Here is a 25166-nt window from a genome sequence, read left to right as displayed (position 1 = left end):
AAAAGCATTAACTTAAGGCCCTTCTGTTCATATTAAATTATCCAATAATTGCAGGCGATTGTTAAATTCTATTGTGCAGCATTAAGACTGTTTGTTCTTTCTTGCCCGCCTGCCATAGCCAAGGTGCCGTAGAGACGGCCACGGACTGTGGACTACGTTGGTTAGCCTGTGCGGACGATTTGGCTGCTCCAGCTTGCTGGTATTTACAAGTAAGTGTGTTTTATCTAAATATCATTGTTTAGTCAGCCCATTATCAAGGACATTATTGTAAGTTAGTCACATTCCTGCCCAAACTTTCCTGTGACAAACTACTCGTATCGAATAGTGCTATCAGGGGGCCAAAGGACATCTTTATTGTCCGTATACTGTTCATATATCATAAAAATTGGGTTTAAATCACAAAATCGGTCGTAGAAAATTGTATAAAGATCGGGCTTATATCTTCTCGATCCTGATCAATCCTGTATTAAACAGTTTGTATAGACCAGGGGCACCAACTCGCCAAAGAACAAGAATATTGTCCTTGCAATTTCTAAGATATGGCTATATATGTGCAAAAAGAACATTCAGACCAATTCGCTCATAAATTGGCCATTTCAAGCACAATCCCTATGTCCTTTGGCCAACATGCAGTCCATGTCCTGCAAAATTAGAATATGTAATAAAAAGGACCAAAGTCCATCAAGGATCTGAGGAAAAGAGATAATTGTCTGTGAAGAAAGAAGGCTGTAGGTCGGCTGTATCCCTGATTATCCTGACGAGTCCTGTGTCAAACAACTCGTATTGATAAGGACTATAATCTGGCCAACGCATATAAAAATTGTCCTTTTTATTTCCGAAATAGGGCTATTTTTCTTAAAAATGACATTAATACCTAAATAAGCAATAAATTGGCCACCTTAAGGACCATCCAGATGTTCTTTGGCCAACAAGCAGTCCTTTTCCTGCCAACTAAGAATATGTAATAAAAAGGACGAAAACCCTTCAAGGAGCTGAGAAAAAAGGATTTTTGTCTGAAAAGAAAGAAGGCTGTATATCGGCCGAATCCTTGCGGATCGTGATGTCCTTTGGTCAACCGATAGTCCTTATCCTCGCGATTCAGAATATGCAATGCCAAGGACGAAAGTCCTTAAAACAGCCTTGATATAAGTAAAATTCTTTTGTAAATTAATAAAGCCATAACTCGGCTGTATCCTTGCGGATCCTGACAAGTCCTGTGTCAAATAAATCGTATGAACAAGGACCATAAACTGGCCAAAGGACAACAAAATCGTCCTTGTCGTTTCCGAAACATGGCCAATTTTCTAAAAAGGACATTTTATTAATAGCCGTAACTCGCCCAAATCCTTAAGGATATCGGAAGGATATGCCTTTCTGAACTCGTGGGGAGCAGGACTATCGATTGGCATTCAAGGATTTTAAGGATTCGACAAAAAATTTCACCTAAATTTTTCCTAGGGGGTTAGTCGCAAAATTGGCCAAAATCGAAAATATCCGGGCTAACTTGGCCATCTGAAGGACTATCGGGATGTCCTTTGGCCAGCAGGTAGTCCTCGCCCTCCCATTTAAGAATTTACCACCCAAAGGACGAAAGTCCTTCAGACAAAAAAGTGTTAAGGACAATTTTGTAATCAAAAAATAAGCCATAACTCGGCCGTATCCTTGCGTATCCTGTCGAGTCATGTGTCAAAATAATTGTATTAACTAGGACTACCACCTGACCAAATTTCATTAAGATCGTCCTTGTAGTTTGGCAAATATTTAAGGATATGCGTTTTCAGCCCATTTCCGTGCGCTCCGCGACTGAAATTTTACAAGTGAAAATACAAGTCCCATGATTCTTAGATGACCCCATAATTTTTTGATGCAGATCGATGCAATGGGTCTATACGATCGTAACGCACCATGTCCTTTGAAAATCTGCAAGGATATGGCCGAGTCAAGTCCTTTTTTCGTTACATAAACTGCTTTTATACATTTTTTGCCTTGTTTAATTTAAATTTGTTTTTATCATTTCAGATTGACAAATTAAGGACTACAATGAATTCCAAGGACCTCCACGAAGGACAAAGCAAATTTTTCCAGGATCGGACTTTAATTAAGCCAGATATTGCTATTTTAAGTACAAATAGGCTAAAATTCTTATTTATGCTCGTTTTGTACACTTTTAAGAGAAATAATTAAGAAAATAAGCATAAAAAACAATTTTATAAATTTAAACAAAAATAAACGAATTATTTAAAGTGGAAATTCTGTTTTTTTATTTATAAATTCAAAAATTAACGGTTTTTAGAAATCCATTGCCTACCCGCCAGGGGCGTCTGCTGACAACCGCTGGCTGCCGAGATTTTTCTTAAAATCTGCCAAAATACCAGGCGAACAGAAACGCCCAGAAGGTCGACAAAAAATATTTTTTAGCTGCCGAAAAATTTCATTGCATACCCAAAAGGGGCGCCCTCGCCGCCGGCTGGGTCTCAAATTTTGACTAAAATTTCACCAAAATACCAGGCGAACATAAATGCCCAGAAGGTCAATAAATAATATTTTTGCGGACGAAAAGTGACGTAGTAAAAAGGGGCACCCTCACCGCCGGTCCCAAATTTGCCCTAAATTCCGCTCAAGTACCAGGCGAACATAAATGCCCAGAAGAACGACGAGTTCTTCAGATAAAAATTTTCAGAAATGTAACTCAATTAAAATGAGTAGTGTTAAGTAACAGATCATGTAAAATGAGTGATGTAAGACGGCCGTTAACCAACAGCTGGAGCTGCAGCTAATGTAAAAGGGCTCCTGAAAGAAAAAGCATACATATTTTTGGACCATTTCAATGCACATTTTTCAGGGATCTGATCCTTTAGGTTTCCAAGGACTATATCGATGGTACGGTATAACCAAGGATATGCTAGTCAACTAGAAACCATACGGGGGGCGGGGCTGTTGATGGGGGTCCCTGTAAAAAGTAGCATACATATTTTTGGACCTAGTTCTTGCGTATTTGCTAGAACTCGGTCCTTTAGGTTCGCTAGGACTATATCCATGGTATGGAATAACCAGGGATTTATAGATCAACTAGGTACCAACATTCGCGATTATTTGCTGATTGCAAGCTTTAAAATACAAATTCTTAAATGTTTTTCAATGGAAATAACTCCGCGGTGATTATGATTGATTGGCGGAATTGTGTCGCTTTACAACGACATAAGCACGCGCAGAAAGCGACACATTCCGCGCCGAGATGTGGTGTTTTTAGATCGTCGATCTGAATAATTTAATGTGATATAGCTCCGTCCATCTAACAAGGACATACTAATTTGTTGATAATATGTTGTCCATGAGCGTGGCAGATTTGGCTGAAAAATACAAAATGGAAAATGTATTAGTTTTTGTAAACTAAAATATATCGGTTGAATTACATTTGATTTTGAGCACATACCTTTTTTCCAGACTTGGCAATAACTTAAGATTCCTTAAAATGTCTATTCATTGAATGAAATAACCATGGATTTAATTAAATGTCATCTAGGTACCAACGAAACTGAACATTTTACTGTCCATGTGCGTGGCATACTTGGCTGAAAGATAGAATAAAAAATGAATAAGTTGTTGTAAACTAAAAAATATAGGACCAATTTTGCAAGGACGTACCTTTTAGGATTCGTGAGTCTTTAAAACTGACAGAATACTGAACATTTTGATTTCAGTAACAATGTAACCATTGCCAATTTCGTAAAAATTTAGAATGAGATTTTGTTAAATGTATATCCATGGTATGAAATAATCAAGGTCATAAAGGTACCGACGATATTGAAGGTTTTCTTGTCCATGGCAGATTTTGCTGAAAAATACAAAATGAAAATTTAATTAGTATTTTAAAAGTTTTGAATAGCTCTATATCGTCCGATATCGGAAGGATATAACTTTTGAGGTTTGTAAGTCTTTTAAATCGACGCAATTATACAAATTTAGAGTTTGCCAACCAATTTAAGGTTTAACTTCTGCCATTTTGGTCAAGCTTTAGAAAGCGATTTTTAATGCCAATTGATACTTCCAATCCGTACGAGGCCGAAAGCGTATGCCATTAGAGATACGAACGGTATTTACACGAGAATATTCACTTATAATATTTTTAACAGCTGCTCGACATTTAACTTAAAGACAATTATGTTGAGTGGACACAAATTGGCGAACAGCAAATTGAGCAGGCGAATCATAAACTCGAGTGAGCTCCATTCAAAGGTAGATAACGCATAAGCAACCACACACAAGCATAGGTAGATATCACTCAAGAAAACACACATCCAAACATATGTATGTATGTATGCAGAGATAATTGCCAAATATGCGCGTAAGTATGTGTGTATGATTGCTAGTGTATTATCTTCTTATTAATCTCGCTCTTGCGAATTATTACGAAAAGAAATATTCACTATTTTTTGGTTAAATTTGAATGGATTAGCTGGAATATATATATCACACACGGACGCTTTTTACCCGTGAATTTTCACCAATTATATTTTTGAACAGCCTTGCATGACAGCCGGTATTTAACTAAAACGAAATTATTTTGCGGGGACAAAAAATGAACGAAATAATCGATTGAGCGGCATTTAACAGTAGATAATTTACAGGCAATCACACACATGCACAAATAGACAAGATGCAGAGGGGATCGTCAAAAATGTACAGATGTATGTATGTGTAAATGCGTGCTTCTGCAATATCTGCATATGCGTCGCTGTCTCCCGAATGTTTGTGAGCAGCAACAAGACTTCCTCCAATTATGCGTGCTCTTCTTTAGTCCGCTCGCACAATTTTGTGTCATTTTAGCAAGCACACACACACATTCACTAATTGACACGTACAAGTGGACAGCACACAAGAATGTGCAGGCCTAAGGCAATGACGAATATGTAGGTATGTATGGGCACATGCGTTTATCGCTTTTAATAAGACTTGCACCAGCGCAACGTAGTTCTCTGTTAATTTGACCCCAGCACAGGGTTTTCACATTAGCACAGGTTTTTAATTGTGGGTAGATGGTTCATTAATATTGATTTAAAACTATAAAAATATTAATGTTTCACTCGAAAGACGGTATTTGCCCTTACTAAAATAATAATAGCTTTAACAGACTGTAACTCGCAGCATGACATCATGCCATATTGACTAATGGGGCCACACTAAGCAGAAAAAAGTTGTGCAGATCTAAAGCGGACTAAAAACCGCCGCTCAGAGAATAGAGCATTCAAACTACCAGAAGAGAACTTAAATGCGAGCAATTATTAATTGGACCAATCAGCGATAAGTGCATGAGCATAAGTAGATAATGGCAGCGAACACACACACAAACTGGTGACTGCTTGGTTATCTCTGGGCTTGGCGCATCTCAGCGCATACACCTGTTTGTGTGGGTGTCTATGCTGGTCAATGTGCGCTCAAACAAATTTTTAATGCTGCTCATTGCTGCTTTAAGCAAGACCGCTCGGTCTTGGCCGCTCTTCGTTTGAGTAACATAAATCGGAGTTAGTTTGAGCCGAGTAGTAAATTTTACATATGCACAGGATAAAATTCTGCGCAGTTATTATATGATAGGCGTAGGGCAGCCCTTTTTACTTTGATAACTATTGGTAAAATTGATAATGCTGGTCTGTAAAGGTCCCACAAATTACAATTTTAGTTAAATTCGGCCGAATTGTAGAATGTGCAATTGACTACATGGGTCAAGCTTATACAGAGCTAGGGTGCAAAGGCATAAGGCGAACGAAAAAGCGGTGCATCGAAAATAAAGCCAGCAAACTATCACAAGATAAATTCTTTTTTGGACCATAAGCAAAAACACACATGCATAAATATATAACACGAAAACAAAAACACAAGAAGAGACAAGAGGGAATAGCCAAATATGTACAGATGTGTGTATATATGCGTGCTTGTGCATTATAATTATATTAATTATTTTGTTGTAAACTTTGAATGGCTTCACATACGTTAAATAAGGTATGATATATAATTTGATGATATTACAGGCCTTTTGAATCCACAGAGCTCTTTACAGTTATATTGCAGTACATTTGGCAACAACTTTGATTTTTGTCATAATAATCTCAACTAATACTTCCGATTCGTACGAGTCTTAAAACATGTACCATAAGTACGGCATTTACTTGAGAAATACTACTTATAAAATATTTAAACAGCTTTACTCGACTGCTGGCACTTAACTAAAACATAATTTATTGCAATGTGGACAAAAATCGGCGCAACGCTAATTGAGCATGCAATAACTCGAGTGAGCGTCATCCAAAGGTAGACACAAATGCATAAGTATATATCAATTAGAAAAGCACACACTCAAATATACATACACATGTATGTAAGTACGCAAAGATAATCGCCATGTGAATGCTGCTAATAGCTCAAAACGCGATATGTCCATTTGCTGTGTGCCGTTTTTTGTAGTCCGCTTTGCGCTCGCGCAACTTAGTTCTGAGTTGGTTTGACCCCAGTAGTCAATTGCACATTAATGCATGCTGAGGATTGTGCACAGCTCCATATATTAATATTTTAATATATTATAATATATATTTAATATTGTATATATTATAATACAAAGTGAAATACATTTATACATTATACAAATTAATAATTTAGTGCGATACGTGTCCTTTTTAAAATAATAATAGCTTTAATAGACTGTAAATCGCAGCATTACATCAAGCCATATTGACTAATGGGGCCAAACTAAGCAGACAAAAGTTGTGCAGATCCAAAGCGGACCAAAAACCGCCGCTCAGAGAATAGAGCAGGCAAACGACCCGAAGAGAACTTCACTGTGCGCAATTATTGATTGCACCAATCAGCGTAAGCACCAAAAACTCGTGAGTGCATGAGCGTAAGTAGATAATGGCAGCGAACACACGCACAAACAGGTGACTGCTTGGTTATCTCTGACCTTGGCGTTTCTCAGGGCATATACTTGTTTGTGTGGGTGTGTATGCTAATCAATGTGATGCATCGCTCTCACTCGAATTTTGTGTCGTTTAAGCAGACTGACGATTCTGTAATGTAATGTAACCCACTGCGTTTTTCTTAAAATTAAATGTTGTCAAATATTAGAAGTACCTCACGCGGAGGAATATGGAAAAATATTTTCTAGAAGCGGCCTTTAAGTATAAACTATTTGTTTAAATAAAAATGTAGCCAAATTGAAAGAAAGCTTGTGTTGAGAAATGTTCAATGGAGTAAAGGCAAAAGGAGAGTTACAGTTTTTTTGGCTCTGGCACCATTGCGCATATATGTATGTGTATATCTACATATTTTGATTTTCGCTTTGCCCAATATATATATATATATACATATATGCACAATGGTACCTCGGCGCACAGAAATTGGAGCAAGCAAATGATCACAAGATAAATTCTTCTTTGGAGCGATAAGCAACAGAACTAATTCGTGTGAGCGGCATTCAAAGCAGATAACGTACAGGAAACTACACACATGCATGTGTAGCTATCACCTGTGAGAACAGACACCCAAACATATGTACGCAGAGAGAATCGACAATGTATGTGTATTTATGTGCTTGTGCATTATCTACTTATGCATTATATTCACACGAATTTTGTCTGCTAATAGCTCTAGACAAACTTATTCTATTTTCTGTGCTCCGAATTTGTTGTCCCTTTTGCGCTCGCGCATTCTGTGTCATTTTGACCCCAGTCGATTAGAATAAAATATGTAATTTGTTTTTTATCATATTTCATCATATTTGGTCAAATAGATATATTCCACAAATGGCCTTTATTTTTATGATATTTAGCGAATTTAATAGTTGCCTACTCAAGAATGTGCTGTGCTTAAACAAAAATGTAAAATTAATATCAAACGTGCTTTAATTATGACGATAGCGGGATAAACGTAGAGTGTCATCTCTAATTACCAAATTCACAACAAGCGGTCAATATGTGTTGACAAATGTGCAGAGTTATACAAATAAGAAGAGGAGAGTTACAGTTATTATGCCCAACAACCATTGCGCAAATACATACATACATACATACTTTGATATTCGCTTTGCCTAATACATACATACATATATTTACAACGGTGCCTCGGCGCACAGAAATAAGAGCAAGCAAATGATCTCAAGATAAGCTCTTTGGAGCGCTAAGCAACAACAAAAACTCGTGTGAGCGGCACGCGAAGGTAGATAACTCATAAGCAGCTACACACAAACATAAGTAGATATCACTGCAGAAAACACACACCCAGACATATGTATGCAGAGATAATCGCCTTATAAGTACATGCATTTGTATGTGTATATGAGTGCTTGTGCATTACGAATTTTGTCTGCTAATTGCTCTAGATGAGACTTGCTCTATTTACTGTGCGCCGGTTTTATAGTCCGCTTTGCGCTCGCTCATATTAGTAGTGTGTTTATTTAACCCCAGTTGTCAATATGATTTTTGCTTTCAGCAGGCTGACGATACTGCAGACGCGTTTTAAGACTTGTGAAACTCTATAAAACAACATATAGGAATCAAAAATTGTGTATAGCTAAATATTCTTCTTGAAATAATTATTTTTCGATTTTCGAAGATAAAAAAATATTAAAAACAAAGAATATCGACCGCTTGAAATCAATATTGCAAATCAAAGAGGCATAACATTCCAAAATCTGACATTATTTACCCGAGATAATCAATAATAATGATCAAAAGGTTTCTGATTCGAACCGATCACTTTTTTGGAAAAATTTGTGATGAAACAATCTCTTTGTTGATTTGATCTGATAAAAATTTAGAATTCGATTTGATCCTTACAAGTCTCAAATGGAAAAGCATTTTAAAATCGGTCAAAAAATGCCAAATGACTATATATCTATTTTGAAAAAATTTATGCAAAAATTTAGGATTTCAATTTTTGAGCACAAAATCTTAGTATACATTTGTCAATTCAAAAACAATCTTAGATTTAAAAGCATATGTTCTACATATGAAGCTCTCTGGTTGGCAAATTCCTGGTTTCATTAGAACTCACATATCCTGAGGGTCCTTTGCATGATTTGCAATTTGTAAGCACTTCAAAAGCAACTAGCATAATAACTTTTCAAGCATGACCACTTATTGTGTTAGCCGAACTTTTGGGCCAATAAAATGACACATTTGCCAGTTGCTAATTGCAAGCCATAAATTAGGCCAAGCACAGTCTAATGGCCGTTGTCTGGGTCCGTCACATAGATAAGCCCGGAGACGAAGGGACTGGGGCGGGGGGCTGTCAAAAACTTTAGATTGCATTAAACTGCGAGGCGGTAGGCGCAACTATTTCAGGCAATGGGGCTGGCTGGCTGTTTGATATGCGGCATGCAACTATGCAGGACGTGTAGGAAATCGTAGACAAAGCTGCAAAATATTAATTATGACAGAGCTCTGTGTGTGAGCGCTGCTCAAAGTCCTACAGGCAGGGCGAATGCCGTTGGCCAAATTTGCATTTATATTAAAAACAAACAACAAACCAGGCAGCAGCAGCAGCAGCAGCAGCAACTACGTTCAGTCTGAGGCTGAAATCCCGTACGATGACAGGCACCAACGACTTGCGGCGTAATCAAAGACACGTCACCAACAGGCTATGACCAATTTGCAGCTACTTTCTCCCCACCAACACCCCCGCCCCCCCTGCCCATTCTTCGGCGCAACTATAGCCCTAAACTGATTTGCGAATATTTGGATAGCGTCGGTGGCTGCGGTCTGCGCTTTAATTATGTCTCATATATCAGTTTGCTTGCCAGCTGGTTGGGGTAAGCATAAAAATAATTTCGTTTTGATTGCAATTACAAAACCCCACGCACCACCCACACGCACCACCACCCCGGCCACCCACCCGGCGGGCGGGCGGGCGTTTGTTGCGGCAAGTGCACTTGAGGGTTGCTTGCCACTGTTTTTGGTTTTTCCGTCTGAGTCACAAGTGTTGCCAATTGTTTGCAACTGTTTTGTCAGCCCAGCGAACGCCAAGCAACCCCAAGTTATCCACTGTGTGTTGTTGCTGAGCAAACTAGACTCCCCTCCCCTCCCCTCCTCCCATCCTCTCTCTGTCCATCTCTACCCCATCCAGCAGCCGTGGAAAATTATTAGATTTTATTGCACGCAACATTTCGAAATGAAATGAAAAATGTTTTGATGCGATTTATTGTCAGTCGTCTCTGTCATTCTCTGTGGCGCCCTTTTTAATATTTCCAAGTGGCTTTTGTGGCCAAATTGTGACTGGCATTCGCCATGGACCAGCTGGTACGTCAAGGGAGAACCCTCGAAAGGGTTTTCCAAAAGTGCAACCGGGCGTAAATGTTTTCGAAACAAAATTAGTTTGGGGGATTTGCATTTGAATATAGTTCAGCCACTATATAGAAAGTTGTCAAATAAATGCTGATGGGTTGCCCGCCAGCCGTCTGTCAGGGATTGAAATCTGTTTGCCATTTGCATAAGTAATAAGTAAAAGGACGCATTCAGCTGTCTGGACAACTGATGGATATGATAATCAGGCGCTTATGACAATCACAAAGCGATAAGGGCACAGCCTCAAATACTCATAACTACAGAGCATTAGCCCGGACATAACTGATTTCTCGAATGATGGCAATCGTCTTTATGTGATACTTCATTGAAGTTGCATTACAGCTGAACTGATTATAGACAATTTGTATGAGCAATAAGAATAAAAGTTAAGACTTCTTTGGAGCAATTGTACAAACACAATACTTTGCCATGATAAATAATGGTACTAACTGTATACTATATTTTTATGTTCTATAATATCTATTCCGTTCTATACAATACTATACGTCAATGTGTTATATTATACCAGACTATACTACAAGATATGTGCTATACTATCATATAATATATTATACCATACTATTCTAGACTAGACTATACCATACAATACTATACTATCCATACAATACTATTCTATACAACCCTTTCCGCCAATTTACCAATGTTTCAATTGAAATTCACTAGGTTATTATTTTAGTTTAAAGGCAATCGGATACTTCATTCACCTAATAATTGACCCCCTTTTATATCAAGGATGAATTTAAATGAAAATGAATTTAAACAAAGATGTTGGAAAATGAGAATATGATGCGAGTGAAATGTCTCAAAACATTTCAGCTGAGAGTCTGTGCGCTGATCGTAAATAAGTCGGACAGGGAAAACAGTTTTATATATGGAGATATACAATACTTCATTTAAATGTAGTAGCAATGCATAGCTGATAGTTATTTTGAGGTAATCAAACCTACAATTGCATTTTGTAACTCTGCCCCTAAGGCAATCTGAGATTATATCTCAAATACCTCCAGTCCTGTGTGGTTACTTGATGAGCTAAATGCTCAGCTCTTAACGCACTCTTGCTAAGCTGTACCCAAGTGGCATTGCCCAGACGCATCCTTTGTTGGTTCTTTTATACACTTAACAAGAATTCGGAGCATTTAAGGCAGCTACTTTAAAAGCCATTCAACACGCGCCTTGTTAGCATAAAGGGAACGCACCTAACAATCGTCTCAAATGGACAACGCTTCGCTATAATTTCCATTCAGAGCAGGGCAGGGCAGGGGCAGGGGCACAGTTGGCTTGGGCATTGGGTTACACAACTCAAACAGATGCCGGGGCACTGCTTTGGATGCGCCTCTCTGTTTGTTCATAGTCCTGGCCATCGGGGACGGGGCATTTAACGCATCCTAACAACTGCTACATGACACCATATTATTAAATTAAATGCGGACACGCGTACCACAAGCTGTCCGGCGGCCACCTAAATCGAACCTTTGTGCAACGTCTGTGGCAACAGATGGAAGCGGGCGTTAGGTGCAAGTCGAAGCCAAAGCCCGTTGACCATTAATTTTTCAGTTAAATGGCGGTCAGCTTCTGCTGCTTCTGCTGCTTCTGCTGCTTCTTCTGCGTGTGGAGCTTGTTAAACTAACAAGCCGAATGCTGTTCCAGGAAAGACAATCAATAGATTTGAAATATCCGATAAGGCGAAAAACGAGCAAATTAATGAGTTTTAATTATACGACTGAAGGCTGTATTCATTTCGCTGCCCGATAGAGATCAGTCCACATATCATGTAACCGGGGGAGGGAGATGCAGCTACCAAAATCTGTGTATGATCAAGTCTTTTGTTCGACTCGCGCATAATTTCATAATTTAGTGAAAAGTCACCTGCTCTCCACAAAAATATGTAAGAAACGAAAACTCAACTGTGCCACAATTGCAGTTGCCACTCGAGGATCATTGATCATTGAACGTGCCTCCTGCTGCACGATGTCTGCCGCATGCCGCTACCTGCGGCTGCCGCATTTAGTGATTTCTTGACCAACAGCTGCTACCCTTCTTTTTCTTCAGGTTCTTTTTGCCCTGCCAGCAACAAAATTGATGACGACAGGTTGAAACGATCGCAGGCTGATCGGAGTCTACAGATCCCAAACTAATACCCAAAACCCGAAGCCTTCTGTCTGGCGTTCTGACGTTAATCGACTAAATTGTAGCAGCTGAACTGTCAGTTTTGTTAAGTGGGCTGTGCCTCAAGTCTGCGTCTCAGACTTTGATGCATTGTTGGCCAAATTGTGATGATGACCAGCCTGCGATAATGCCCCGAAACGCCTCGAATCTTGGCACAACAACTAGTTTCGAGTCAGTTTTCATAGTCGCCTGGGCTCATTAAAGCCTTGATTAATGTTGGTAATGCCCGTTTAGGGTTTATTGTCGCGCCTTTTGCCCAAAAATATTTCATGGCCCACAATTTGCAGCCCGAGTATATCTTTCCTTTGCATCTTCCATTAGCCTCCTCTAGTGGCTCCCGTCATCAGCTGCACTTGTTTTTGCTTGCTTGGGTAATTAGTCTCGTTTGTTGTCATAAATTTCATTTCTGTACATTTTGTTGAAAAGTCGCATTTAATTGCGCACTGATTTACAGTTTTGGAGTTGGGTAGCTTCTGCTCTCTCTCTCGCTTCGGTCTCGTTTAGGTGTGCTCCGTGTGTCTCCCATAATTACGTGCCAAATTAATGATGTTTTTGCGGCTAAGTATGTGTAATACACACGAATGCAGCTGAAGGCACATATTTCAGCTTTAAATTGGGCCAGTTCTTTGGTTTTTGCGCCATTTCAGCCAGGTCCTTAGCAATTTTAACGAATTCTGCAGGTGCAATTTGGCGAAGAAACAGACTGATAATCATCTCCGTCTTAGATGAGGCAGGGAACTGAGAAGATGACTGCGAAGCAGGCAGACCGGATATTAGTTGGATGGCACGCAGAGAACAAGCTCTGCAACAAAGTTGATTTATGGCTATTTAATTTCTTTAAATAAAATTCGAAAAGCTATCAAGGCTCTTTTTTAAAATAATTAAATAAACCTCTTGATGTGCATGCCTGCGTTTGACTTTTGAGATAACTATTTAAGAGTTTCTTGTAGCCCTAAGACTTCCTTTCTATTCGAAAGTTATCCAATTTCACATCTGAACAGTTTACTTAATTTTGCCCGATTTCTATCGCTAAACGTTCCTAAATAATGAGCTATACAAATATGACTTGAGCTACACTTGAATCCTTCAGCCAACAGCTCATCGCCTCATCAATGAACCTTCCCCCGAAAATTATTGAAACTCATCAAGCTTTATTGGGCTGTAAGAAGGTGGCGGCTGAGCCATCATTAATGCCCTTATCACGTATTTCAATGCGACAAAAGCCGCACCAAAGCCCCCTCCCCCCCAACCTAATCCCACACCTTAGCCCATGTATGGCTCGGAGGATTTGTCTTAAAATTGCCACCCTTAATTACTTGTAAGCCGGCAACCCCCCGTGACTAAGAATCGACTGGGTTCAGGCCGTTTGACTTTGCAATTTCGCAGTGCATTGGGTGACGTTTCCCCAGATTCCATCGATACCATTCCACCAAGTGCCAAGGCGCCCCAGCGGGCCGGACCGTTGATTAAATTGATGATGTTTGATGACTTCTGCAGCTGATTTCGCCTTAGATTTCTTTTGGCGAGTGGTCAAGTGGCAGGAGTGGACCACATATGGCGCACATGTGCTGCCACCCCCCGCTCATTACGATGCATTGGACATGCATCAAGACGCCTTCAAGTCATGCCCCACACCCGAGATTGCCCTCTGCTAACATATATTCCCCCTGCGCCAAGTGGGTCTCGTTTCGGAAGAAGGAAGCCGCCCGTGTTGGCATTAGTTGGCATGACTATGCCGCTGTACTAGGCCAGTTCTCAGGGCGGCATTCTTTTGAGTACGAACCCAGGCCTGACCTTAATTAATCTTCGCTGTGCTGCTTGTTGCTTGCACCTACAAGTTGCCCGCCAGCAGTGCTTGCAGTACTTGCACTGTGGCCAATGTTGATTAATGTGAGGTGGAGGAGACGCCTCAACTCGCCGCGTGACTGGGCGTTTTTTAAAGACCGGGAAATGAGTTGCATGAGTCGCATCGGTGCGGGGCGTGCTATCAACTAATTGCGCGGCATTGTTCAGATACTCATAGCAGATATAAAATATATCCATTGGAATGCAGTCCAAGCTGCACTTCCTACCAGCCAATGTCAGGCGCATCTATAAAGTTTTAAAGCGCATTTCAATGCAAATATATCACACTCTGCTGTCAACAACTCTGCCTGGACTGCCCGGGCAGGACTTTGACTCCGACTGTCAGTGACAAACGCCTCCAGGGTGCAATATATACACGAGTTTAGCCACATGTAATGAAAGTGTGAATGAAATTTTCATCTTTTTGTGTAGCAGCTGCAGTAAGAGAAAAGTGGAAAGTTCAAATAGAAATTTAACCCCAAGCGCATATTTATACCACGTTTCGCTCTTCTTTCCCCGAGTAAAGCTTACGTAAAACAAATACACATGTAACCAGTACGTGTGTGGGACTGTGTGTGGGTGTGTGTGTGTGAGGGCGTACCCCTAACTGTCATGCTGAAAATGACCTAAGGTAGAAAGAGATTTGCTGTTGCTGTTGCAAAGTGGAGCGGGCGACAGGCAACAGGAGTTGCTTTTCAGAAGCTGCAGGAGCTGCTTTTTGGTTGAAGGTTGTTGGCCTTGGGGCAGATTTGGAATGATATGTCAATGATAGATGCAACACAGTTTTCGGATTACGTTTGAGCAGGTGAGTGCAATTCGAACTGTTAATTTATCTATCAATCTGTTACAGTCGGACTTCAGATAGGACCCACACGACTCCAAAATTCTTTCTATTCTGCAATCCCTTTGTGAAAGGTATCTCATTAATCTTGAAGTACTTGAAACAAGTAATTTTAAACGGATTTATCTTAGCAATAACGTTATATTAATCTTTTCATTTGGGTCTTAAATATTTCCTCTAGCTCATTGTTTACTCCTGGTTTTCCCAATTAGTTACCCTGCAATTCCCAACTCTTTTCGACCTAAGCAAAGCTGCGCATTTCACGAGGTACTTGCCCTCAATGCTGCTGGGCAAAGCCGAGCTATTTCCACCCTTTAGTTGACAGATCGGGAAACCACTTCAACCGTAGCCGCTGTCAACTCAACCCGAACTCAAACTCATGAAACTATAACAATAAAGGCCGGAAATTAAAGTGTGAAAACCGGCAGGAAGTTGACTTGATTACAAGAGCGAGAGTGACGCAGTCTTTGGGTGTGTGAGTGTGTGTGCGTGTGTGCTCGTATCTAACTGTATAAGCATATATATAGTGAGTATATAGGTAGCACATTTGACAAATAGAAAAGTTTACAATGCATTTCATTTGCTCAACTGTCAACGGGCAGCCCGAAGCTGTGGCACTCACAGGAGACACGAGACAAGCGACAGGAGACAGGAGACAGGAGACTGGAGACAGGACACAGCCACCAGCCACAGGCCACAAAAGGCGGCGCCTCTGATTGAATGTTAAACATTTAATTTAAACTTGTGCCGCCACAACCCAACCCCCACACACATGGCTTAGATTCGGCAACGCAGAGCATAATTTATGCACGCACATCAATTCAAATGCATCTAATTTGGTAAACAGGCAGCTACTCATCGTCACACCTGCCTGACGCACACCAAGTGGAGAGCGACGGGCGACGGGCGACGGGCGACTCGGATCCGGACTCGACTCCTTGCTGACATTGGCTTAAAATAGTTTTCATTTGTTTTCGTTGTACTTCGGTTCGGTTGCTGCAACATGTGGCATTGGCATTGGCACTAAGTAGCCTGTCTGCAACAGCATCTGCGACTGCCGCAGCATCGGGGAGTTCGTTGCGCTTCGTTTGCGTACATGCAGCTCATTTAGTTGACATTTATAAACGTCAGAGAGCGCGCAATGTTTGACAATTAATTAGGCACAGATATGCCAGACGATGTCTACAGTTTACAAGCAGATTCTCTAGAAATCACTCATTACGTTCAGCTAAGTTTAGCTGCTCAATTTTGGATGGAATCCAAGCTAATTTATTGATGCCATCATTTCACTCTAGGGACATATATTGTCCGTAATTTACTAGACACATTCGTGTCTTAGATATGAAACTGTGCCTTATTAGATTCGATCTTGAGTTCGGGATTGAAGTGGCTGTAATATATATTCACAATAGGGGAAAGCTTATTTAAAGAAATTTTAAGCTTATGTAGTGAGAGACCCTGCTCTAGTTTTTTTGTGGGCGGCGTGGTAAATTGTAAAATCGTACGATTGCATCGTAAAAGCTCCGCTTAGCAGGTGTAAAGCAATCTGCATAATTATCAGTCGATTATTAAGTCGAGAGTTCTAGCGCCAAACAGACGTTGAGTCAAGTTCTTTTTCTCATCTAAATAAAATTAAAAAAAAAAACGATTGAAAAAGTACAGACGATCCCAAATCGGGAATAAGATATGTATATTCACCGAATATAGAGCAAGGAAGTAGGAATGGTCATTTAATATTCCAAACGCTAAAAAGTATTAGCAGGCGTCTTTTTAAATCATTGCTTAAAACTTGAAACAAACCTAAGAAATGACAAAAGGAAGATATGCTGATACTTAAGGGCCATGGATGTATATTGTTTTTTTTTTTTGTAGAAATACCTTCAACTGATATGCATTTTGTTTAAACAGCTGCATCTTGGGCCCAACGATCAACGTAAGAACGAGTAAAAGCTGCGTGAGTATTGAAGTAGTAGTAATATCTTTAAAGAGCCTATGTAACGTCTAATGACAATTACTAAATACTAGACAATAATGTATGTCACATATAAAAATGATATCCCCAACACTTTGGTCATTGCCAATTTTAAGCTCAGCATCAACCACAATAAGGCCCTTCTGGCTCGGTAAATTATAAGACCAGAATTAAATTTGAACTTAAGCTAGACGAACGGACATGATGATATAATTTTAAGATAGTTGAATGGACACCAATAGTTCAATTTTATAATACCCACGCTAGCAACTTAATCATGAAGATTCTAAGTTTCAGGCTTATATTAATTAAACGTGAAGATATTGAATTAAAAATGAACCGATAAAAGTTTACCTTATTGTGAACGAATGCTTTAAAATGGGTACAGAACCTTTTCTTTTGGGGCAACGCCAATATTTCAGCGATTCTCATGGTTGGGAGGGTAAAGAAGAGGAATCATAACACCAAATTCCCCCAAATGGAGCGAAATAACCGTGGTAGTCATATTCCTTTTTGATTGAGTGTCGGCGCAACTTATCTGCCTTAATTTAGATATTTTGATTGTTTTAGATGATTTCTTTCTGTCTGCGCTTTAATATTATTATGTGTGTCTGCGTACCCGTGCAGTTTGGCAAGAAGAACCCGGACCAATCCGACGAGCTAGACCAGAGCATAGCTAGAATGCGGCGCAGCTCGAGCCAAATTCTACACTGTCCGAATTCTAGGATCGTCGCCTGTACCCTACAGGATGTCTTAGCCAATTGCTGATCTTTTCATCTAGATACAAGACCTTATTTAGTAGTCGATCAATTTAAGACGCAAGTTCCAATTTCGTCTTGACTTCATCTCAACCTAACTTTCGCTAGACTTAATTGATGTCAAACTTTCTCAAATTTCAAACCTTAGCTTAGCTATTCCCCAGTTCTGCAGTTATTTTAATCTGCTAATTCAACAATCATTCAATTTCGAATTCCCACTTAAGATATGCCACTCAAATTCCGTTTTTGTGCTCCGAGGCTTAGAGCATAGAGCATCCAAAAAATGCTGCAAGAACTGACCGAATCACAGCAATTTTCAAAGTAAACATTTTTGCTCCCTTCCCTTCCCCCCCTCCTCGTCATGTGTTTGTGTATGTGTGTGTGTGTGTGGGACTATCAAGCAAAAAGCGCCAGGATTTTTATTTATAAAACACTTGAAAAGGAAGCAGAACAGGACGCACAGCTTGAAGTCCAATTTTTTTTTGGCAGCATATTGACGCAGGGATTTCGCCTCGACAAAAAAGGAAAAGAAAAAAAAACACACAGTGGCAAATGTGCAATGAGCACTGAGCAGAGATCAAACAGTAGAACGACCAGGCAGGCGGTCCGCCTGGCGAATCCAGTTGCCAGAAGTCCTTTGAGGTTTTCTGGGTTTGAGTCGCTTGAGTGAAAGTTTGTTTTGCTTTTGCAAATGTCACATGAAAAATGCGTTCGCTGTGCAAATGCCGGCACTTTGCATGGGTTGCCTCACTATAAAGCATCGTTTGGGGGTCTGTCAACCCCCCACCCCCCTTGTCCCACCCACCACCAACCACCCAATCGAAGCAGGGTGCTGGTCGCCTTGCACGAAATTTCCATTTAATGTGTTTGCGCAAAGTATTAAAAGGCAACGACGATTGAGTATCGAAAAGTAGTAAAGCAAACCGAGTAGCACCCCGATAGCCAAGCAGAGGAGGGGACAACGGTTGGGGGATGCGGGGATGGGGGTAGTGTAGGGTGTCCATTCCAGGGGTCCATAGCGAACGCCTGCAGCTTGCAGTCGCCAGAGGGCGCTGGCTGCTGAGTGATTGCCATGATAAGTGGCCCATTATGATGCCAGTTTGCACAGCGAGATTGCGCTGCGCTCCATTGGAGTTCGTCAGTTCCCCAGTTCCTCAGCTCCTCAGCTCCTCAGTTGTTCAGTTGTTCAGTTCGTAGGTTTGTCAGCTGCCTTCGTCTGCCTGGCCAATTCTTTTTTAATGCATATCAAAGTGGGCAAAGTTCTGGCCCCCAAAAAGTGCGTCATTGTTGTAGCGCTGGACTCGAGTCTCGCAGTTTTTCTTCTTTTTTTTTTCTGTTCCCATCCGCATCTTTGCTGGAACGGCTGTTGACAAAAGACATTTAATTTTGCTTTAGTTTGCTTTTGCCCGCTTCGAGTATCTCTGCCATAAAGTTTGTCCTCCACTCACTCATTTGCTGCTGCTTCTTCTGCTTTTTTCATGCCTGATTTTTGGTCTACGCTAGCGAAAACTTTGATAAGTGAAATTTATTGTGGGCGCTTTGAGTTGTCCACTCTGCATGGCAAAGCTCGACTTATGGCTACGATATTCCCTCCCTCCTGGTCGTATTCTTGTTTAATGGCACCTATAGAGCGGTTTTCAACGGCAATCTCAGTTTTGTGGTATATAGCTAAAATTGGTCGTTTATTGGAACTACAATGAGCACTTTTCTAGCGCGATAAGCAAATCGATAGAAATGTTTACAATATATAAAACATTTCATGTTCAAAGTGAGTGGAATTTTGCAATATTGAATTAATATTGGCAGGCATCTACATATATTTCTAAATTCAATCTAAGGGCATTTATTTTATCTGATAAACTAGCTCCTTAACCAGCGCGATTCGGTTTTTAGTTTGGTTTAAAGGAGGCTGACCTTTTGAAGAATTTGATGAAATTCTCTTTCTGGCTGTGTTGCCACTGCTCAACTTAGACTTAGATATATCCTAATTAATATGGATTTAGATGCTTATAACGTCAGCGACTAAATCGCAACCCCGCCCCATACACCTGACACATTGGAGCGCATTATGCATCGATCATTACTCATGCCATAAAAGGAATCCACTTAATCTCGCAACGAAACATTCAAACATTTATTAAAGACATGACAGACCCTTGTTGGGGGTTGCAGCCCCCTCAGTTATTCAAGCGAAAACTGCAACAAAAGGTACAATTTATAGTTCGACACCCTTGGAGTATAAAGCCAGAATAAGGCCCGTCAAGGGGACGATTTGGGGAGGTCGCACGCACACGGCCAGACCCGGAGCCCCGCAGTCCCGGCCCAATCCAAGGACATCGGGTGGGTGGCAAAATGTAATTGCTGCCGCCCCAAAATTTGGCATAGACCTTGAAAAAAAATACACATATATATATATCAGCAGTGAAAGCCCCGTCTAGCGAATGGGGAGTGAAGCGTGAGGTGAGTGATAGAACTTAAAGCTCGAACGGCCGTGCGAATGCAATGAATATTTACGAGCGGGCGCCGTTGGGTCCTCTGAGGATTATTCGGCTTTATGCAATTGCGCGCAAGTAAAAATCTAATTTATCCGCCTGCCACCCTTCGTTTTGTTTGACAATTGCCTGAAATTATGCAGTGCATTGGCATGAGACTGCCTCTGCCGGCACGTACCCGGCTATGCCCGGCCGCTTTAAGGGAATTTCCCATATTTTCCTAACAGGCCCAAAAAAAATTGCTGTGCTATTGGCTGCAGCTACCCTTTGTCGGTTAAAGTCCGAGCTTAAAGATTTGGGGTGGCTTCAAAATGCCCGGTGGTGGGTGGTTGGGTGGCTGGGTGGTTGGTGGATAGGTCTCTGGCCTCATCAAAACACCACATGTTCTAAAATTGCTGCTGGCGTCGCCACGTCGCCATCTCGTACTTCATGTAGATTTCTATCTATTCTATTGTCTGACTTTTACTCGTGGTAGATTTGAACATTCATTCCGTTTGATGAGGCGCAAAGTTGTGGAATTTATTGCCTCAGCCTCTGCCGCAGCCTCGACAAAAAGTTAAGTGGATTTTACGTAAATTAATGAGTCCACTCCTTTCCCAGCCCCCAGCCCCCAGCCACCCGCCTGAGGGGTTGCAACTGATTCGTTAAGTGTTCTCGCAAATGCAAATTCTATTACAGCTGTTGGTCTGCCAAGTCTGGCAAGTTTTAACATGCGGCCGGGGGCAAACAAAAGGTATAGATATTTTTTATTTAGTAAGTTTGGGTGGAGAGTGAGTGTAAAGCTATTTTAGGGGTGCACTGAGAATACAATCTATGGAATCTTTAAAAGCAGTTAGTAAAGACCTGTAATCCCACAATAATAATAACGTAGTATAAGCTAATAATCAAGCTCTTATAAAAAAATAATCTATTTGCCTAGTGTATAGTGTACTAAAGCTCTGTAAAAGCTTATCGCCGCGTTTGTCAAATAAATAATTAATATAATCTTGTTATGTAAATATTGTATGCAGCTATTAAAACCGTTTGCAAATGCATGTACTCACAGCAATTGAATCCAGTAGTGCACCGGCTGCAGTCATGTACAAGACCGAATCTATTCAGACGCTGGCCACAATGCCCATGGCCCGGATACGCTACATGGAGGGTGCGGTCGGTAAATGGCTGCCACTGCAGCAAAATTGGAGCAGTCGCTGTTGCACGCTGCCGGAACGCTATACGGAGAGCGCGCAGCGCATCCATGCCTTCGAGACCCGGGACAGCGATGTGTTTGTGGTGACCTTTATGAAGTGCGGCACCACTTGGATGCAGGAGCTGGCGTGGTTGCTTCTAAATCAGTTGGACTTTGCGGCCGCCAAGAGTAGTTATGTAATGGAGTGCAGTCGTTTCCTAGAGTGAGCCGCCCAATTTACAATATTATTATCCAATTACTTAGCATATCTCATGTCTCCTCTTAAAGGTATTCTTCGATCTCGCCGCAGTCCGATGATACGATAACAGCCTGCGAAAAGATGGTCAGCCCACGTTTGATAAAATCCCATTTGCCGGCTCAGTTGTTGCCACAGCAGGTTTGGCAGCAGGGCCGTAAAATTATATATGTGGCCCGCAATCCCAAGGATGTTGTGGTCTCCTCATATCATTTTTTGAAAGGCACCCAACTTTGGGAGGGCGATTTGGATACATTTGTGAATGAGTTTATGAAGGATCAGATATTATACACCTCCTTCTGGTCACATATTGTAGATTTTTGGAGAATGCGCAATGAACCCAACATTTTCTTTGTCACCTATGAGGAAATGAAGCGGGATTTAAGAGCTGTCATTAAGAGACTGTGCAAGTTTTTATCTGTGGATGATGTTAAAGACAAGCAAATGGAACAATTGCTACAGCATTTATCATTTGACAATATGAAAGGTTAGATATGGGAGTAGTTTCCAAACGACATTGAATATCAATGGACACTTTACATGTTGCAGGCAGTAAATATAGCAATCTGACGGGTCTTTTAAGAGAAACGCAAAATACTACCAAGGACTTTGAGTAAGTTAAATATTTGATATTTTATGCACCAAGACTCTATTTTGCGACATTTCTAGATTTATGCGTCGTGGAGTTGTGGGTTCCTACAAGGATGAGCTGAGTGCCCTGCATAGGCAAAAACTAGATAAGTGGACCAGCGATTTTTTGAAGGCATACGATATAAGGGAGTCGGATATATTTGGCGAATTGTAAATAGATTTGAAAATGTTTGCTTTTCTTTGTGATCCGCATCAAAGATAATTCCAATAAATTTAAATAACAATTTTATGAATTATAAAAGCTTCTGCTTTTTAAATCTTCTTATCCGCGTTACGACAGCTTATAAACTTTCACAACGTATAAGATGACATTTAGCGTGTATAAGACATGTGCTTGGCTCTTGGATTTGTTTGAGCTGCTCAGTCTTGGCCGAAACGTGTGCGGTTTAAGCCGCAAAAACTCGTGTTGAGTGTGTTTTTATATGATGTTGGCCCGTGAGCTTTTATTAAGGCATAAAAAAACTATTTTAATGCTGATGTTGCTCGCTGTGATTTGCAATGTTATCATTTATCTCTACATAATGGACACGAAAACAGAAGCTTCAACAAGCAGAACAACTTCAACATCAACAACAGCTGCAGCAGCAGAAGCAGCAGCAGCATTTGCCCCAAAGACAACAACAAAAGAGGCAACAATGCCACATGAGCTCATTCAGCCGGAGACGCTAGTGATGGCCGGTCTGGGCACATTGGGTCGACCGGCGGAGAGCAACTGGACTGCTGAGCAGCTGCTGGCCATGGAGAGCAGCCAGCGCGAAACGGGTTATAATGCCTGGCTCTCAGAGCGCATATCGCCGGCGCGCAAGCTTTTCGATATGCGGCATCGCAGGTGAGTCGCAGCAGCCGCGTATAAGAGCTTCACTCTCATCAACTGCGCTAACTGTTGACAGCTGCAAAAAGCTCAAGTACCCAATGGAAAAGCTCCCAGCTATCAGTGTCATTATCACCCACCACAACGAACAGCCGAGTGTGCTGATAAGAACGCTGAGCAGTCTGAGAAGCAGAACGCCGGCGCGCCTACTGCGAGAGATCATTCTGGTGGATGATGGCAGCGAACTGAAGCAAGAGCACCTTGCGAGAATTGTGGACGAGCAGTTCCGGGGCTTGGTGCAACAGCAGCGTCTGCCAAGGCAGCTGGGCCTGATGCAGGCGCGGCTGGCGGGCGCTGAGAAGGCGCTGTCGAAAGTTCTCGTTTTTCTTGATGCACATGTGGAGGTGACCCGGGGTTGGCTGGAGCCCTTGTTGGCACCGCTGCTGGAGAACAATAGGACCTGCTGCACACCCGTCGTGGATACCATAGACTATGAGACCTTCGCCTATAGGCGCGGCAAGCCATCGCGTGGCTTCTTCGACTGGGACTTTAACTACGTGCAGTTGCCACTGCTCAAGGAGGAGGAGCTGGCGCTGCCTGCGCCACACGACAATCCCATCATGAATGGAGGTCTGTTTGCCATAGATCGCAACTGGTTCTTTGAGCTGGGTGGCTATGATGAAGGACTGCGCATTTGGGGCGCGGAGCAGTTCGAGCTGAGCCTCAAGATATGGCTGTGCGGTGGTCGCCTGCTGGAGGTGCCTTGCTCCAGAGTGGGACATCTCTTCAGGAATGGCGGCTTCCATGCGCAGTACATGAAAACCGAAAGTGGTAGCAAGGCGTTAGCTAGGGTAAGGCCTTCCAAGAAAATAGTATTGCCCAAGTGACTAATCTCATAATTCCCATGCCCAGAACTTCAGACGTGTGGCCGAGGTGTGGTTGGATGAGTACAAGGACAAGCTGTATGCGAATATGCCGCACTTGACCCACATCAAGGTGGGCTCCTTGAAGAAGCAAAAGGCACTGCGTCAGCGTCTGCACTGCAAGCCCTTCAAATGGTTTTTGGATCACCTGGGTCGCGATTTCTTAGAACAGTATCCAATTGACGAACCTTTGGATTACGCCTTTGGCGCTGTGCAAAGCTTGGCAGAGCCCACATTGTGCTTGGAGCGAACAGAGACTGCAGAACATCCGCAACTGCTGCCCTGCGATGAGGACCTCATGTATCCCAAGTTGGAGCAAAAGTGGACTTTGAGCCATTTCCGTGATCTGCACTCGAGTTCGCGTTGCTTGGAGCTGCAGCAGCGGCAGCCAAATGCTGAAATCTGGCTCTGGCAATGCCATCATCATGCTGGCAATCAGTTCTGGTCCTTCGACCTCAATTCCAAGCACATTATCCATGGCCAGAACAGAGCTGAGCAGCGTTGCCTTGAAGCCCTCGTGGAACAGCGCAAGGTGGTGGCCAATATCTGTGATACCCACAATCTGCGGCAGCAATGGAAATTTGGATATGCAAATGAGAAATTGCTGGAGGACTTTTGGAAGAATTTACCTCAGTAGCAAAAGTCAAAAAAGGGTAAAAAGACGGGATGCAGTGGAAGGTGACTACATGACCTTTCACCTGACCATGATTTGATTTAACAAGATACTCATTAGCTTTAGAAATAGTTCGGAAGTTATTCTAATAACCTTAATAATACCCTGTCTTCATGGTAAATATATATATTCTCCCCGCCTGTCTGTCTAAGAGACTAGAGAGATATAGTTTTGAGTGGATGTAAAGCACAGGCACAGGGTATCTGCTAGTCGGCCACTGCCGTCTAGAGCATGTATAAGTATAATAAAAAAATGGAT

At 41.6% G+C, this 25166-nt stretch overlaps 2 protein-coding genes and 1 long non-coding RNA gene across 6 annotated transcripts; all 3 read left to right on the top strand.

Moving 5' to 3' along the window:
• Positions 1-124: 124 nt before the first annotated feature.
• Positions 125-2250, top strand: LOC135433263 (uncharacterized). The gene is made up of 2 exons (XR_010437052.1): positions 125-209; positions 2020-2250. It is a non-coding gene; the product is annotated as an uncharacterized LOC135433263 (long non-coding RNA).
• Positions 2251-16811: 14561 nt separating this feature from the next.
• LOC135433272 (luciferin sulfotransferase-like) lies at positions 16812-22742 on the top strand. 3 transcript variants are annotated; one of them, XM_064689287.1, is made up of 6 exons: positions 16812-16920; positions 17113-17158; positions 21472-21817; positions 21883-22337; positions 22400-22463; positions 22520-22742. In XM_064689287.1, the coding sequence occupies exons 3-6, from the start codon at positions 21504-21506 to the stop codon at positions 22653-22655; spliced, it is 969 nt and encodes a 322-aa protein (XP_064545357.1). In that variant the 5' UTR covers positions 16812-16920; positions 17113-17158; positions 21472-21503; the 3' UTR covers positions 22656-22742. The 3 variants fall into 3 exon arrangements, with proteins under 3 accessions (XP_064545357.1, XP_064545356.1, XP_064545355.1); XM_064689286.1 differs by having other exon boundaries at positions 16912-16929; positions 17113-17137; XM_064689285.1 differs by lacking the exon at positions 16812-16920 and adding an exon at positions 17032-17052 and having other exon boundaries at positions 17113-17137.
• A 40-nt stretch (positions 22743-22782) lies between these two features.
• Pgant8 (Polypeptide N-Acetylgalactosaminyltransferase 8) lies at positions 22783-25156 on the top strand. 2 transcript variants are annotated; one of them, XM_064689282.1, is made up of 3 exons: positions 22783-23330; positions 23392-24163; positions 24225-25156. In XM_064689282.1, exons 1-3 carry the CDS (start codon positions 22924-22926, stop codon positions 24870-24872), a joined length of 1827 nt encoding a protein of 608 aa, XP_064545352.1. In that variant the 5' UTR covers positions 22783-22923; the 3' UTR covers positions 24873-25156. The 2 variants fall into 2 exon arrangements, with proteins under 2 accessions (XP_064545352.1, XP_064545354.1); XM_064689284.1 differs by having other exon boundaries at positions 24233-24408.
• The last annotated feature ends 10 nt before the right edge of the window (positions 25157-25166 follow it).

Source organism: Drosophila montana, unplaced genomic scaffold (assembly GCF_035044405.1).
Source record: "Drosophila montana isolate Dmon_TW-CO22-7 unplaced genomic scaffold, ASM3504440v1 contig_3217_1, whole genome shotgun sequence".
NCBI lineage: Eukaryota > Metazoa > Arthropoda > Insecta > Diptera > Drosophilidae > Drosophila > Drosophila montana.
This window is presented reverse-complemented; position numbering and strand designations above follow the sequence as displayed.

Coding starts and splice junctions, on each gene's coding strand:
- LOC135433272 (XM_064689285.1), top strand. Junction 21,818..21,882: donor GAGTGCAGTCGTTTCCTAGA/GTGAGCCGCCCA, acceptor CTCCTCTTAAAG/GTATTCTTCGATCTCGCCGC. Junction 22,464..22,519: donor AATACTACCAAGGACTTTGA/GTAAGTTAAATA, acceptor CGACATTTCTAG/ATTTATGCGTCGTGGAGTTG.
- Pgant8 (XM_064689282.1), top strand. CDS start 22,924: ATGATGTTGGCCCGTGAGCTTTTATTAAGGCATAAAAAAACTATTTTA. Junction 23,331..23,391: donor TTCGATATGCGGCATCGCAG/GTGAGTCGCAGC, acceptor AACTGTTGACAG/CTGCAAAAAGCTCAAGTACC. Junction 24,164..24,224: donor GTAGCAAGGCGTTAGCTAGG/GTAAGGCCTTCC, acceptor TCCCATGCCCAG/AACTTCAGACGTGTGGCCGA.